This window comes from Cherax quadricarinatus, chromosome 73, assembly GCF_038502225.1.
Source record: "Cherax quadricarinatus isolate ZL_2023a chromosome 73, ASM3850222v1, whole genome shotgun sequence".
Lineage (NCBI taxonomy): Eukaryota > Metazoa > Arthropoda > Malacostraca > Decapoda > Parastacidae > Cherax > Cherax quadricarinatus.
This window is the reverse complement of record NC_091364.1, coordinates 2,777,707-2,793,087: the sequence shown is the minus strand read 5'-3', so window position 1 is coordinate 2,793,087 and position 15,381 is coordinate 2,777,707. Positions and strand designations below refer to the sequence as shown.

Below are 15,381 nucleotides of genomic sequence, written 5' to 3'. Positions count from 1 at the left end.
GTAGGCCTTCTGCAGTGTTCCTACATTCTTATGTTCTTAGTGTAAACTCCTGCGTTGACTGATTCGTGGTGCTTTGATTTTGTCCTGGTTAGATCCTTTATTGAAGTGCTAGAAGCGATGGCGACTCTGGTTTTAGCTTGTGAAAGTACTTTAGAAACGCTCAGTGCAACCTGGCTGTTGGGAAGAATTATAACTTTGTTGGGAGTGGTGTTGGTGCGTGGAGAATTAAGGATCTGAAGAGCTCTTTTCTTGCAGTCATTGATGAAAAAGGAAGGAAAATGTAACTCAGTGAATGTTTGGTGAATGTATGTACATTCCTCGTCAAGAAACTCAGGACTACAAATTCGGTATGCTCTTAGGAAAAACCCGATGATGATGCCTCTTTTGGTCTTGGTATCTTGACTGGAATAAAAGTGTGTGAGATCATTTTTAATGGTAGATTTCCGATAAACTTGAAATCTTAGGTTGTTGTCTACTTTGTGAATGAGGACGTTGAGGAAAGGTAGCTTGTCATTGGACTCTTCTTCTAGTGGTAACTGGATCACCGGTTCAACTGCGTTGAGCCTTGCCTGAAGATGTTTTGATGTACGAAATCTTCAGGCAAGGCTCAACGCAGTTGAACCAGCGATCCAGTTTACACTAGAAGAAGAGTCCAATGACAAGTTACCTTTCCTCGACGTCCTCATTCACAAAGTAGACAACAACCTAAGATTTCAAGTTTATCAGAAACCTACCAATAAAAATAATCTCACACACTTCTATTCCAGTCAAGATACCAAGACCAAAAGAGGCATCATCATCGGGTTTTTCCTAAGAGCATACCGAATTTGAAGTCCTGAGTTTCTTGACGAGGAATGTACATACATTCACCAAACATTCACTGAGTTATATTTTCCTTCCTTTTTCATCAAAGACTGCAAGAAAAGAGCTCTTCAGAACCTTAATTCTCCACGCACCAACACCACTCCCAACAAAGTTATAATTCTTCCCAACAGCCAGGTTGCACTGAACGTTTCTAAAGTACTTTCACAAGCTAACACCAGAGTCGCCATCGCTTCTAGCACTTCAATAAAGGATCTAACCAGGACAAAATCAAAGCACCACGAACCAGTCAACGCAGGAGTTTACACTATACCCTGTGGAGGCTGTGACAAGATTTACGTAGGTGAAACAGCAAGAAACCTCGACACCCGCCTCAATGAACACATTTACGCATGTAGGAACGATAACCTGAACAACACCTGTGCACAACACCGAAATTCCACCAATCATCTCATGAAATTCAGGGACGCCCAATTAGTGATCAAAGAAACTAATTTCCGCAGACGCAAGTGCCTCGAATCAGCACTGATCGCTGTTTCGAATACAATTAAACAAAACAACAGCAGCTTCACCATCTCTGTGGTCTTAGCGGGAGTCCTCCTGAAAACAGTGAACCCTGCTATCACATAGTCTCTCCTGTTATACTACACAAAGCACATTACAGAGTGAACACTGAAACAGGCTGCCTCTATCCAGTCTATATCTGTCCAACCTATTTTTATGTTACCCAAGTATAATAGCTTTTATATCCTTTTACTCATGTGCGAATTAATTGCTTTACCATATTGTATTACTACTACTACTACTACTACTACTACTACTACTACTACAACTACTACTACTACCACTAGTATTGCACCTCACTCTGAGCCTATATATACCCTCTGTGTCCATGTATTGTTTGTAATGGCTCGATAAAGCTCCTGGAGAGCGAAACGTTGCCACAATAAAATATCACATTAGTTGCACTTGTGTCCTTTTACTTTGCAAAGTCAAAAAGACAAATGCAGAGGAACCTCATTGAGATACGTCACCTGTAGAACAGGATTCCTTGGTCAATTACAGAAGTGTTCCACAGTCAAAACATCTCAAAGTTCCTCTCTAATTTTCTTCTTTTTCTGGTATAGGATTAACAAAGTCCCTAGTGGGCAAAACACTTCCTAAATGAATATTCTAAGTGCTGCACATGTCTTTGCCCCACAATATGTCAGTATTGATATACCTTGTACTTGTGCAGTAAATTTAGTGTTGGATGCTAAGACTTACCCATAAATATGGAAAAAAAAAAAAAAAGACATGTGCAGAGCAAACCTTCATTTTTTTTTTTTTTTTTTTTTTTTTCAACAAGTCGGCCGTCTCCCACCGAGGCAGGGTGACCCAAAAAAGAAAGAAAATCCCCAAAAAGAAAATACTTTCATCATCATTCAACACTTTCACCACACTCGCACATTATCACTGTTTTTGCAGAGGTGCTCAGAATACAACAGTCTAGAAGCATAAACATATAAAGATACACAACATATCCCTCCAAACTGCCAATATCCCAAACCCCTCCTTTAAAGTGCAGGCATTGTACTTCCCATTTCCAGGACTCAAGTCCGACTATATGAAAATAACCGGTTTCCCTGAATCCCTTCACTAAATATTACCCTGCTCACACTCCAACAGATCGTCAGGTCCCAAGTACCATTCGTCTCCATTCACTCCTATCTAACACGCTCACGCACGCTTGCTGGAAGTCCAAGCCCCTTACCCACAAAACCTCCTTTACCCCCTCTCTCCAACCCTTTCGAGGACGACCCCTACCCCGCCTTCCTTCCCCTATAGATTTATATGCTTTCCATGTCATTCTACTGTGATCCATTCTCTCTAAATGACCAAACCACCTCAACAACCCCTCTTCTGCCCTCTGACTAATACTTTTATTAACTCCACACCTTCTCCTAATTTCCACACTCCGAATTTTCTGCATAATATTTACACCACACATTGCCCTTAAACAGGACATCTCCGCTGCCTCCAACCGTCTCCTCGCTGCTGCATTTACCACCCAAGCTTCACACCCATATAAGAGTGTTTGTACTACTATACTTTCATACATTCCCTTCTTTGCCTCCATAGATAACCCGGAGGATTTTTTGACTCCACATATACCTCAACGCACCACTCACCTTTTTTCCCTCATCAATTCTATGATTAACCTCATCCTTCATAAATCCATCCGCCGACACGTCAACTCCCAAGTATCTGAAAACATTCACTTCTTCCATACTCCTCCTCCCCAATTTGATATCCAATTTTTCTTTATCTAAATCATTTGACACCCTCATCACCTTACTCTTTTCTATGTTCACTTTCAACTTTCTACCTTTACACACATTCCCAAACTCATCCACTAACCTTTGCAATTTTTCTTTAGAATCTCCCATAAGCACAGTATCATCAGCAAAAAGTAACTGTGTCAATTCCCATTTTGAATTTGATTCCCCATAATTTAATCCCACCCCTCTCCCAAACACCCTAGCATTTACTTCCTTTACAACCCCATCTATAAATATATTAAACAACCATGGTGACATTACACATCCCTGTCTAAGACCTACTTTTACCGGGAAGTAGTCTCCCTCTCTTCTACACACCCTAACCTGAGCCTCACTATCCTCATAAAAACTCTTTACAGCATTTAATAACTTACCACCTATTCCATATACTTGCAACATCTGCCACATTGCTCCTCTATCCACTCTATCATATGCCTTTTCTAAATCCATAAATGCAATAAAAACTTCCCTATCTTTATCTAAATACTGTTCACATATATGCTTCAATGTAAACACCTGATCTACACATCCCCTACCCACTCTAAAACCTCCTTGCTCATCCGCAATCCTACATTCATTTATAAACCTTCATTTATAAACAATATTTTGCTCTGAGTAGGCCTGATGTAGTTCTGCTTGAAGCAAAGTTTCATCTGCCAATAAAGGTTTGCTCTATACTGTGTCTTTTGAATGGTAAACTTACCAATGAATGCCACCAGAAATAAAATTAAAACTTTTCTTGGAATAGTACAGAAGTTGAGGAAGAAAATATAGGGTAATCTGCACATAATAGCAACTTTTTAAATCAGTTTCATTTATCACAATTTTTAGATTTTATTCACAATAACAATTTAAATAGGAACTAAACCTTTCATCTTTCTGTCCATATGGGATCCATCAGCCACAATTTTAATGAATTGTGCTGCAGTACATACCAGTAAGTAAAACAAAACTGATTTACTTTACAAACCTGTGAAGAGAACACACATTGCAGTACTCTAAATGGATTAGATTCTAAATTACAAGGATAAGGGTCCAAACCACAACCAATATTTTTTGTGCAGTTTGGTATGACTGGACAGCTTTCAATAATATGTGTATAAAACACATTTTTAACCATACTAATGACTCAGAGCCAACCTAATTTTTTTTCCAAAAGAAAATCTCAATTAAACACAAGAAAACAATGAAATTCTTAAATATCCAAGAAAATGGTTGCAACCTGTTTTAATAAAACCTATTCTTTGTGCAGTGCATTTATCACAAATAAACAAACATCTACATTTTCAGCATTACTAAATTATGTACCACTTACTTTTAAATATTTATATTTTTGTGTATTTTCAATTACAAAAATAGATAATAAATAAAAATAAAAACTAGCTTAAGTATTTTAATTTTAAATCTCTTCACTAGTAAATAAATAGATATAAATTATCATTAAGGCTAAACATAAAAATCACATCCAGTATTATAACCTTTCTTAAATCACATATAATAAAGTTTCTAATCTTTCCGCAATAAAGTGTTATCATCTTCCTCAATTTTAAATTTATCTTTACTTTTTAACTGTTCCAATATCTCACCATCATCAAATATCCCTTGCTCATCAACTATTCTACTAAATCTACCGGTTCCTCTAGCCGGAATTCGTTCTTCATCACTAGAAAACCAAAGATGGTCTCTATAATTGCTGTCTTCAGCTTCATAATCACGCACAGAGCTGACATCTTCATCTTCACTCAGAATATCATCTTCAGTACTCTGATGTATATAATTCCCATTTTGGGGAGATGCTATATTATTCTCTGATTTTCCATCATCCGACTGCCAAGGTGGTACATCATCTACAGAAGTAAATACAAATTTATTCCCTGAATTTTGTCTATTTTCATCTTTAAAATCATTATAGTTCATTGGTTTTCTCTTGTGATTTATGTTTGATAAATAAGCTTCTTCATTATCAGAATCTGAGTATTTTTTCTCTTTCTTTAATACTGGATCAGTGTCCTGTTCTATCTCTGGTAATATCTCCTTCGTGGCCCACAAATATACATCCAGTGTCTTCTCCGTGCACTGAGCAATAAATCTCATAAAAGGCCGAGTATCTCCATCGTTGGCAGCTTGTAAGCAGTCATAGTACAGAAGACGATCTTGTTTACGAATGATCACTGGAGGATAACCAGCCTGCAAAAGAAAACACAAGTAAATGCATCTCACTTTCTGATAAACTCAGATTACATATTTGCCTATTCAAATGGCCCTGCCTCAACTTTTACCGATTGAAGTGTAAGAGACTTGTTATATCTATTACTGAATCCCTGTTTGGAATCTGTTTATAGTGTGACATATTCAAATCATTTTCTGATGATCCTGTGGCTGATTTGAGTATGTAAAGACCTTATATATCTTTGTCTACCCTGTCTATGCACCAGAGTATTTTGTATATTACAATCATATAACCTATACTTTTCCTTTCCTTTTAACTTTTGATGCTGATCTTAATCACCACTGTAGAAGAATGAGGTAGAAAAGGGTGAGGGGAAGAGAAAGCCAAATATACTTTTTTTTATTTTATTTTTTTGCATTTAAAATTTCTCAAGCACAGAAATTTAACACTCAGCTATTGTCCATTTTGTTTTTTCAAGAAAAAATACATATCTAAACCTTACTAACCTGCATTAGAAGGAAGTTCATGAGTAGTCTTGCTGTTCTGCCATTACCATCAGAAAATGGATGTATAAAGACTAATTTATAATGTGCAAGAGCAGCATATTTAATTGGGTGAAGAGTCTGAGCCTCTGGGGAGTTAAGCCAATCAACAAAACCCTCCATGAGCACTTGAAGATGTGTTGGTGGAGGAGGTACATGGTCACTTACATAAACCTGAAATTTTTAATACTGATTAATATCCACAGTAAGTCATGAGTGCTGTAAGAGGTAACTAAAATGCCAGAAGCTAGTAACCCCTTCTCCTGTATAAATTACTACATGTAAAAAGGAAAATTCTCATCTTTTTTTTTTTAGTCACCCTGCCTCAGTGGGAGACAGCAGGTGCATTGAAAATTAACAAAGAATTTTCCTTAATATTAACACTAACCACAAATAATTTCACAGCTCAATTCATACAAAAATTAATACAGTATTGATAGCATTTTCTATTTAAAAACTCAAAATTACATAAATGCTTATGAGGAGCAACTTTCCATACTACAAATATCAGAACTTTACTTCATACATCTAATTATTGCACCATATTTTACTTCTGCCTGCTATATACCATTGGTAGTGCCTATTCCCTTTCACCTTATATAACAGTTCCCCTCACTGTATGTCCTTTCCTGTGCTTATCTCGAAGGTGAGGAATTATAACATTTCAAAATGCCTCCATCACTTTTTTTTACGACACCGACAGTTTCTCAAAAAGGGAAAATTTGCCATCATTGAAACTCTCGAAACTCTTCAAAGGTATACCAAAGGTAGGTAAGGTATAGGTATAATGTATATTCATTCAACAGCAGTCTTGCCAAAAGTGTGGAAACATCACAATTCAAATAGCCCTCTGTACATTATATAATTGGAATTTACTTGAATGAAAACTATATTACAAAACATTTACAAATGACAGCTACTTACGAGCATGTGTTGGAATCTTCATTATCACACACTGTTTCAATCTAGTGTAAAACTTAGATAAAATGGAGTATGAATCACTGTCAAACTAACTAATGCAAAAGAGCTGACAAGAATATTATTACTAATATATACAAGGAGAAGATTAATATTTAATATGTATAGAATCAAGATTCCTAGGTAGTAGGTTGGTAGACAGCAACCGCCCAGGGAGGTACTACCGTCCTGCCAAGTGAGTGTAAAACGAAAGCCTGTAATTGTTTTACATGATGGTAGGATTGCTGGTGTCCTTTTTTCTGTCTCATAAACATGCAAGATTTCAGGTATGTCTTGCTACTTCTACTTACACTTAGGTCACACTACACATACATGTACAAGCATATATATACACACCCCTCTGAGTTTTCTCATATTTTCTTACTAGTTCTTGTTCTTGTTGTTTATTTTCTCTTACCTCCATGGGGAAGTGGAACAGAATTCTTCCTCCGTAAGCAATGCGTGTTGTAGGAGGCAACTAAAATGCCGGGAGCAAGGGGCTAGTAACCTCTTCTCCTGTATATATTACTAAATGTAAAAGGAGAAACTTTCGTTTTTCCTTTTGGGCCACCCCGCCTCGGTGGGATACGGCCAGTGTGTTGAAAGAAAGAAGAAAGAAAAGGAGAAACTTTCGTTTTTCCTTTTGGGCCACCCCACCTCAGTGAGATATGGCCGGTGTGTTGAAAGAAAAAAAGAAGAATCAAGATAAAACTCATACTCTACAGTAATCCAAAAACGTCCTGGGGAACTATGCATATTCAATAATACGATTATCTTGGCTAGGATTTTTAATTTCAATTCCAACATTACCTGTGTAGTGCGCAACTGCCCTGCTTCAAGTGGATCAGCATGTCCCAAGACTCTTCTATGAATCTCCAGGATATCATGTAATGATATACGACCAACTCTATGGACTAAGGTAGTGTTGATGAACTTAAGAGCAAGATCTAAGCCTAAGATCTCATTGTGCTCCATTACACTCTTTCCTGATGGCAAGATACAAAGTTATAATTTATATTGCTGAAAATTAAGTATACATGCATTACTTACAACTAACCCACAAATCACTTTATGACTTAATAATGATTTAGGAGACAAAAATATTGTTTGAAGTTTCTTCTACAAAGTGTGGCTTTACCTAATTTAAAATTTCTATACAGTAAAATATAGAAAATGGGACACCACATATATCACTTTATTTTTTTAAGTACAAATAGGTAATTACAGTATACTGTAGTCCAGTTTCTTGAATCAGGAGCCCTTCACTAGCATCCAGGCATCCCCTCCCATTCTCTTGAAGGGAACAATAAATACAGAAGGTACAAAATCACTGGGTATATCTTGATAATGATAAATACAAGCTTATAAGAAAGTCCTACAACCCTTAAGTAATTACTCCTATAGATTATTATTACAAAACTACTGTATATTCCTGGAAATTAAGTTGTTATAGAAAATAAAAATAAAGGAAATACAACTCTTCCCCTATCTATCCACTGTAACTCAATTCACTACTCACCTCCAACACTTAGCCTTGTCTCTAGGATCATGCGTGTTTGAGCAAGAGTCATGGTATTCCCTTCAATACCTGCAGTGTGATAAATATATTGGAAATATGCTTCCTTTTTTATACGGCGGAGGGCAGCAGAAGAACTTGGTATTTGAGCAAGATCATCTCTTTTGCTGTCAATGCGGTACAACATCACTGAGTCCATTTCATCAACAAGAGGTTGAGTTCGTCTGCGATTTCTGTAGAAATAAAAATTTTTATTAATAACTTTTTATCTCAGGGTATTAACTGGTTAAATCAGTATTTTTAAATCACCAGTTACCTACACAGGTAGGGTGGACGAAAAAAATGAAAAACAACCCTTTGACTGTCACTCACTCAATCACTATGTTGCCAGACTTCATCCAAAAACCTTCTTGATATGGTTTGAGAATTTTACACTAATCCCATTTTCTTCTCTTTTCTCTTATTCTCTGAAACACTGTTTCCAATACTGTGTCATATTTCAGGTTTCCCTTTTACTTTCCGCCATCCAATCAAATTAAAAGCAATACTATACATATTGTATTCCCCAAAATGTTTTCATCACCTTACATTTTTTTTTTGCAACATGCCTCTAATAACCTATGAAACTTATTCTTTCAGATCTCCCAATAGCACTGCCACCGTCAACAACAATTGAGACTATTCTCACTTGAGTTCATATTTGTTATTATTTAGGACCACACCCTCTCCAAAACACAATAATATTCATTTCTCCTGCCTATCTCATTTATAAACACATCATAAAATTCATGGAGACATTATAAATGCTTCTCAAGGCAAAAACACTTCTATTTCAATACAGAGAAGGAGAATAAGAATTTGTTTTCTTGATGTAGGCTTGGAAAACACTAGTGTTGATTTGAACAGTAAAGTATATTGGAAACCCACATAGACTGACAGTAAACTATATTGGAAACCCACAAAGACTGACTATATTCACTAAAAAATGCTTTGGCACCGTAAACTCATAATTATAAAGAAAGAGAAAATAAATATTATAAATAAACAAGGCATGGAATTCACACTCTTACCTCAGAGCACGAGAATTTGCTGGAGATATGGCCAAAGCTTGCAAGTACATCCGGTCAGCTTGAACTACATCATTACGATGTTGCTCGAGATATTCTCCGTAGTGTATAAGAACATCTGGGTGACGTGGTGCCAGTGAGAATGCATGTTCCAGTAGCCTACCAGCTCTGGCACATTTACCTGAATGAACCAGCTCTCTAGCAGCTTTTAATGTGTTTAGTGCTTCAATTTCTGCATCTGTAATAATTCATGATAATTATAATATTTATAGGGGAAAATACTAAACCTGTATGGGTCATACAGCACTTGGGGAATAGCTTATTGAACACATGATCATAAGAGATTAATTTGGGAATTGCACATAACAGGTAAAGAAAATTAATATGAATAATCTACAAAAAATCAAAATGAAGGTAGGCTAAGAATTTGACTTTTCAAATATTTGAAGCTCCAAATCAAGTTTCATCTAACATAGGTTTCATTTAACCTATGCCAGAAATGCTTTTTAACAAACCCAGAAGTAATAAAATAGAGATATAAACAAGCAGGAGAGAATGTGAATAGAAATCAAAAACAATCTTTAAGGTCCTCTTAATAATATTCTTTAGACAGTAGTATAAATTTATATAATAGTTTTGAGGTACAGATGCTTCAGGGATACAAAAAATGGCACATTACATAAATTTAACAAAGAATAAATCAATAAAATCAGTGTAACTTCTTTCCAGTGATGGCCATTACCATTTTCTTCAAGAAATGTGAGAACATTGGTAACAGATACTGACATGTGGTTTAAACAAGACACATCAACGAACGCCGGGGCATATTCATTAGAAAACACTGCCATTGCAGGATGGAAACATTATTCTAATATGTTCTATTGTTTGTTCACACATAAGTACAATTATCGTACTGTAAAGTCAAAGTGACTTATTTCCATTGGGGTCCTTGAAATATCTTATTATTTAACCCATAAACGGTCCAAGCAGATCTACGTTCACATGCGTAGTGCTCCAAAAGTAGATCTATGTTTTTTTTAAATATTTTCAAATATAATAAAAAAAAAAGTAGATCAAAGTATTTTTACACGTTTTCAAACGTAAAAAAAAAAAAGAAGAGCTACTTTTTTTACATACTATCAAATGTTGAAAAAACGTATATATATATACATACGTTTGGACCGTTTACGGGTTAAACCTTAAAAGTTAACACAGCTACAGTGTCCCATGGCCTGGTAGACAATGCTCTCATCTCACACACTGAGTGTCAGTGGTTCAATCCTCGGCACAGATGGAAACACTGGGAATATTTCCTTACACCTGTTGTCCTGTTCACCTAGCAAGTAAGTAGGTACCTGGATGTTAGTCAACTAATATGGGTGGCATCCTGGGGGGACAAGATTTAACGACCCCAATGAAAATAAGACAGACAGTCCTCGAAGACACACAGACTTTCTTGGGTTATCCTGGGTGGCTAACCCTCCGGGGTTTAAAATCCCATCAAAATTTAATCTCTCTCTTAAGCACTTACGTCTATCCTCTAGTTCAGTAGTCTGCTTCTTGGTAACTGCCTGATGGTCATGGTGTGCCCCTAACAAGGCCATAGTGACATAACCCTCGTCCATAAGCTCCAGGTCAGCACCAGCTGGTATGGCCCCCAGGGAAGAACTCAGTCTCCTCTCTGACGTATATAACGACACATAACTATGCATAACGGAAACTAAACTTGCAAATATCGCTCCACAGAGGAAGATGATGAAGAGGGCCACTTTGTTCATCTCTTCACTCTGTAGTTTTCTGAGGTTATCGACGGAAAAGACATAATTTGTTCTGGGGAAACTGCACAAGCGGCCAAACACTTTTGTCATTTGTTTATGTGTGACGTCATCACTAAGGATCCCTCTCACTGCCAACCCAACATTAACATTACTCAAAAATCTCACACATAAATAACATCTTAAACCTTATAAATGATATATTTAAAAGATAAAACAATGTTACATCTATTTTCAATGTTAAAAAAAGTCTAAATGGTTAATATAGAGATCATGAATGTAATTTCAATAGATATTAATTCCTGATTTTTTAAAATAAATAATTGATGTCGCATTATGTGCTACCGTACATGTGGGATATTTTTAAAAGTTAAACTAAAATTATGGATAGAGTATTGAGTCGTGTTACGCGCCTAGACGAACGATAAGGCACATATCTACCAGTAGCTGAGTAAGGTTAAGATACGCTAAGAGTTTGTTGGGATTTTTAACCCAAGAGGGTTAGCCACCCAGGATAACCAAAAAAGTCAGTGCGTCATCGAAGATTTTTATTTCCATTAGGGTCTTTCAATCTTATTCCCCAGGGTGACTCACAAGCTGAGTAACACCCTTACACCTGCTGTCACCCACAGTGACAGCAGGTGTAAGGAAACACCCGGCAGGTAATCGAACCACGGAAACTCAGTGTGTGAGGCAAGAGTGTTGTCCACCAGGCCACAGGACACTGGGGTAAACACTAGGTTATTTTAGGTTGGGTCAGAAGGGTTTTTGTTAGCTTATGTCACTATTATACCCAGGGCTGGATTACCGCATAGGCAAACTAGGCATTTGCCTAGGGCCCCGCGCATTTGAGGGCCCCGCGGTCCAAGGGGTTCAGGGGCTCATCCAAGACTGCGCACATGGTGCAAGTGCAAAGGGGTCCCTACCTAAAAAGTTCAAGTGTTTGGAGACAGGACACATTTGTTGAAGAAATAGTTCATTTTTCTGGGTATATGAATCAGATTAAAGCTCCACCTGAAAAATGTGGGCCCTCAGCTGCGTTGAAACATTTAAGAAATGCAGGTATCTCAGAAACCTTCCCTAATGTTGACATAGTGTATCGCCTTTACCTAACACTTCCAGCTACTAACTGTGAAGGAGAACGTTCATTTTCTGTTTTGAAAAGAGTGAAAAACCAGCTCCCTTCAACAGTGAGCCAAGACAAATTGTGTAACCTAGCCTTGTTGACCATTGAGTCTGATCTAACAAGAAATATTGATTTTCAGAATATAATTGATGATTTTGCCAATATGAAATCCAGAAAAGTTTATTTAAGAAGTGCCTGTGAATATAAACAATTCTTCACTTTCTTGAGTTTATATGATTTGATAGTCTTATGCATGATGCAATGATAACAATAATGGTCAGTGATTTATAAAGGGAATAATAGTGCTGTAGTGGTTATGCTGAATATAATAGGTACATGATGTCACTACTTTAATAGCCTAATCTAGTAATACTATGCTGTCTTGAGTTTATTCTCTTTAAAATGCATGATTTAACAAGATAGTTATAATGGCTGTTGGTAAATGGTTTTGGTTGTCTTGATGTACTTTCCCTATTAAATTTAATCAAAATAGCCAGAATGTATTTAATTAGACCTTAAACAGGCTCACACCGAACCCCCTCCCCCCCACCCCCAAGCTGGAAGGGGGTCGCTTCGCTTACCCGTAACTCAAAGGGGCCCCCGCCAATCTGAATAGCCTAGGGCCCGGAGACTTCTTAATCTGGCCCTGATTATACCATTTGGTCAGCAAAATAATATCTCACTTGAAAAACTAACTAAACATTGCGCAATTCAAGCTATGATTAATGGCCGTTTCTTTAATTAACATATCTAAGTGCAGGAATATATTTAAACCAACACATGAATACTTTCAATAGGTGCTGAAGCTTTCTTACACAGGACAAGGGTGTTTCCTGACACAGGGTAGGGAATTCTAGCAGGACTGGGGTGTTTCCTGACACAGGGTAGGACATTCTAGCAGGACTGGGGTGTTTCCTGACACAGGGTAGGGCATTCTAGCAGGACTGGGGTGTTTCCTGACACAGGGTAGGGCATTCTAGCAGGACTGGGGTGTTTCCTGACACAGGGTAGGGCATTCTAGCAGGACTGGGGTGTTTCCTGACACAGGGTAGGGCATTCTAGCAGGACTGGGGTGTTTCCTGACACAGGGTAGGGCATTCTAGCAGGACTGGGGTGTTTCCTGACACAGGGTAGGGCCTTCTAGCAGGACTGGGGTGCTTCCTGACACAGGGTAGGACATTCTAGTGGGGTGTTTCCTGAGGACTGGGGTGTTTCCTGACACAGGGTAGGGCATTCTAGCAGGATTGGGGTGTTTCTCGACACAGGGTAGGACATTCTAGCAGGACTGGGGTGTTTCCTGACACAGGGTAGGACATTCTAGCAGGACTGGGGTGTTTCCTGACACATGGTAGGGCATTCTAGCAGAACTGGGGTGTTTCCTGACACAGGGTAGGGCATTCTAGCAGAACTGGGGTGTTTCCTGACACAGGGTAGGGAATTCTAGCAGGACTGGGGTGTTTCCTGACACAGGGTAGGGCATTCTAGCAGGACTGGGGTGTTTCCTGACACAGGGTAGGGGATTCTAGCAGGACTGGGGTGTTTCCTGACACAGGGTAGGACATTCTAGCAGGACTGGGGTGTTTCCTGACACAGGGTAGGGCCTTCTAGCAGGACTGGGGTGCTTCCTGACACAGGGTAGGACATTCTAGCAGGACTGGGGTGTTTCTCGACACAGGGTAGGACATTCTAGCAGGACTGGGGTGTTTCCTGACACAGGGTAGGACATTCTAGCAGGACTGGGGTGTTTCCTGACACAGGGTAGGACATTCTAGCAGAACTGGGGTGTTTCCTGACACAGGGTAGGACATTCTAGCAGGACTGGGGTGTTTCCTGACACAGGGTAGGGCATTCTAGCAGGACTGGGGTGTTTCCTGACACAGGGTAGGACATTCTAGCAGAACTGGGGTGTTTCCTGACACAGGGTCGGACATTCTAGCAGGACTGGGGTGTTTCCTGACACAGGGTAGGACATTCTAGCAGAACTGGGGTGTTTCCTGACACAGGGTAGGACATTCTAGCAGAACTGGGGTGTTTCCTGACACAGGGTAGGACATTCTAGCAGGACTGGGGTGTTTCCTGACACAGGGTAGGACATTCTAGCAGGACTGAGGTGTTTCCTGACACAGGGTAGGACATTCTAGTAGGACTGGGGTGTTTCCTGACACAGGGTAGGACATTCTAGCAGGCCTGGGGTGTTTCCTGACACAGGGTAGGACATTCTAGCAGAACTGGGGTGTTTCCTGACACAGGGTAGGACATTCTAGCAGGACTGGGGTGTTTCCTGACACATGGTAGGACATTCTAGCAGGACTGGGGTATTTCCTGACACAGGGAAGGACATTCTAGCAGGACTGGAGTATTTCCTGACACAGGACATGACATTCCAGCAGGACTGGAGTATTTCCTGGCACAGGGCATGACATTCCAGCAGGATTGGAGTATTTCCTGGTACAGGGCATGACATTCCAGCAGGACTGGAGTATTTCCTGACACAGGGCATGACATTCCAGGAGGATCGGAATATTTTTTGATATGGGATATAACTTTCCAGCAAGCCTGAAGTTTCCAACACATTTTACCCTGGATGCGACCCACAACAGTAGGCTGACACACAGGTCAGTGAAAAAGTCAATGGGATGAGAAGAGAAGAAACTTCTAATCATGTAGAAGAAGAAGAAGAAGAAGGAGGAGGAGGAAGAGGAGGTGGAGGAGGAGGAGGAGGAGTAAAAAGATGATGGGATAGTTTTCTTATCATATGCCATCTTGAATTCATTAATATCTTATTTATTTGACAATACAGTCAATATTACTCTCAAGAACGCCTTATACTCAGTATTATTGTGGAAGAGGTCACGTGACATGATGCAGTGATACTGGATCTAACTGTATCCCTGAATATTGCTTTAATACTTTATTAGAAGTGAGGATATACAGCAGAGTTTTGTATTATATGAACGTTGATGTTAGTGAGATAAAACTTTTAACCCGGAGGGTTAGCCATCGAGAATAACCCAATAAAGTCAGTGCGTCTGTGTCTTATTTCCGTTGTGGCCATTTCATCTTGTCACCCCAGGATGCTACCCAC

General features: G+C 38.8%; 1 protein-coding gene across 2 annotated transcripts; it reads right to left on the bottom strand.

The window, feature by feature from the left end:
• Nucleotides 1–681: 681 nt before the first annotated feature.
• Nucleotides 682–11,289, bottom strand: Fic (FIC domain protein adenylyltransferase). Of its 2 annotated transcripts, XR_011394033.1 has the most exons (7): nucleotides 10,927–11,289; nucleotides 9,399–9,633; nucleotides 8,332–8,561; nucleotides 7,623–7,798; nucleotides 5,820–6,029; nucleotides 3,730–5,330; nucleotides 682–2,133 (listed from the first exon to the last, which is right to left on the bottom strand). XR_011394033.1 is itself a non-coding variant. In XM_070100535.1 (6 exons), the coding sequence occupies exons 1-6, from the start codon at nucleotides 11,261–11,263 to the stop codon at nucleotides 4,650–4,652; spliced, it is 1,869 nt and encodes a 622-aa protein (XP_069956636.1). In that variant the 5' UTR covers nucleotides 11,264–11,289; the 3' UTR covers nucleotides 3,512–4,649. The 2 variants fall into 2 exon arrangements, 1 of the variants encoding a protein (XP_069956636.1); XM_070100535.1 differs by lacking the exon at nucleotides 682–2,133 and having other exon boundaries at nucleotides 3,512–5,330.
• Nucleotides 11,290–15,381: the final 4,092 nt, after the last annotated feature.

What these genes read in the sequence shown, in the direction of transcription:
- Fic (XM_070100535.1), bottom strand. Translation starts at nt 11,263, where the DNA reads ATGACAAAAGTGTTTGGCCGCTTGTGCAGTTTCCCCAGAACAAATTAT. An exon ending in TACTGAACTAGAGGATAGAC is followed by an intron (nt 9,634 to 10,926) that starts GTAAGTGCTTAA and finishes GAATTATTACAG; the next exon opens with ATGCAGAAATTGAAGCACTA. An exon ending in TGAACTTCCTTCTAATGCAG is followed by an intron (nt 5,331 to 5,819) that starts GTTAGTAAGGTT and finishes TTTCTTTTGCAG; the next exon opens with GCTGGTTATCCTCCAGTGAT.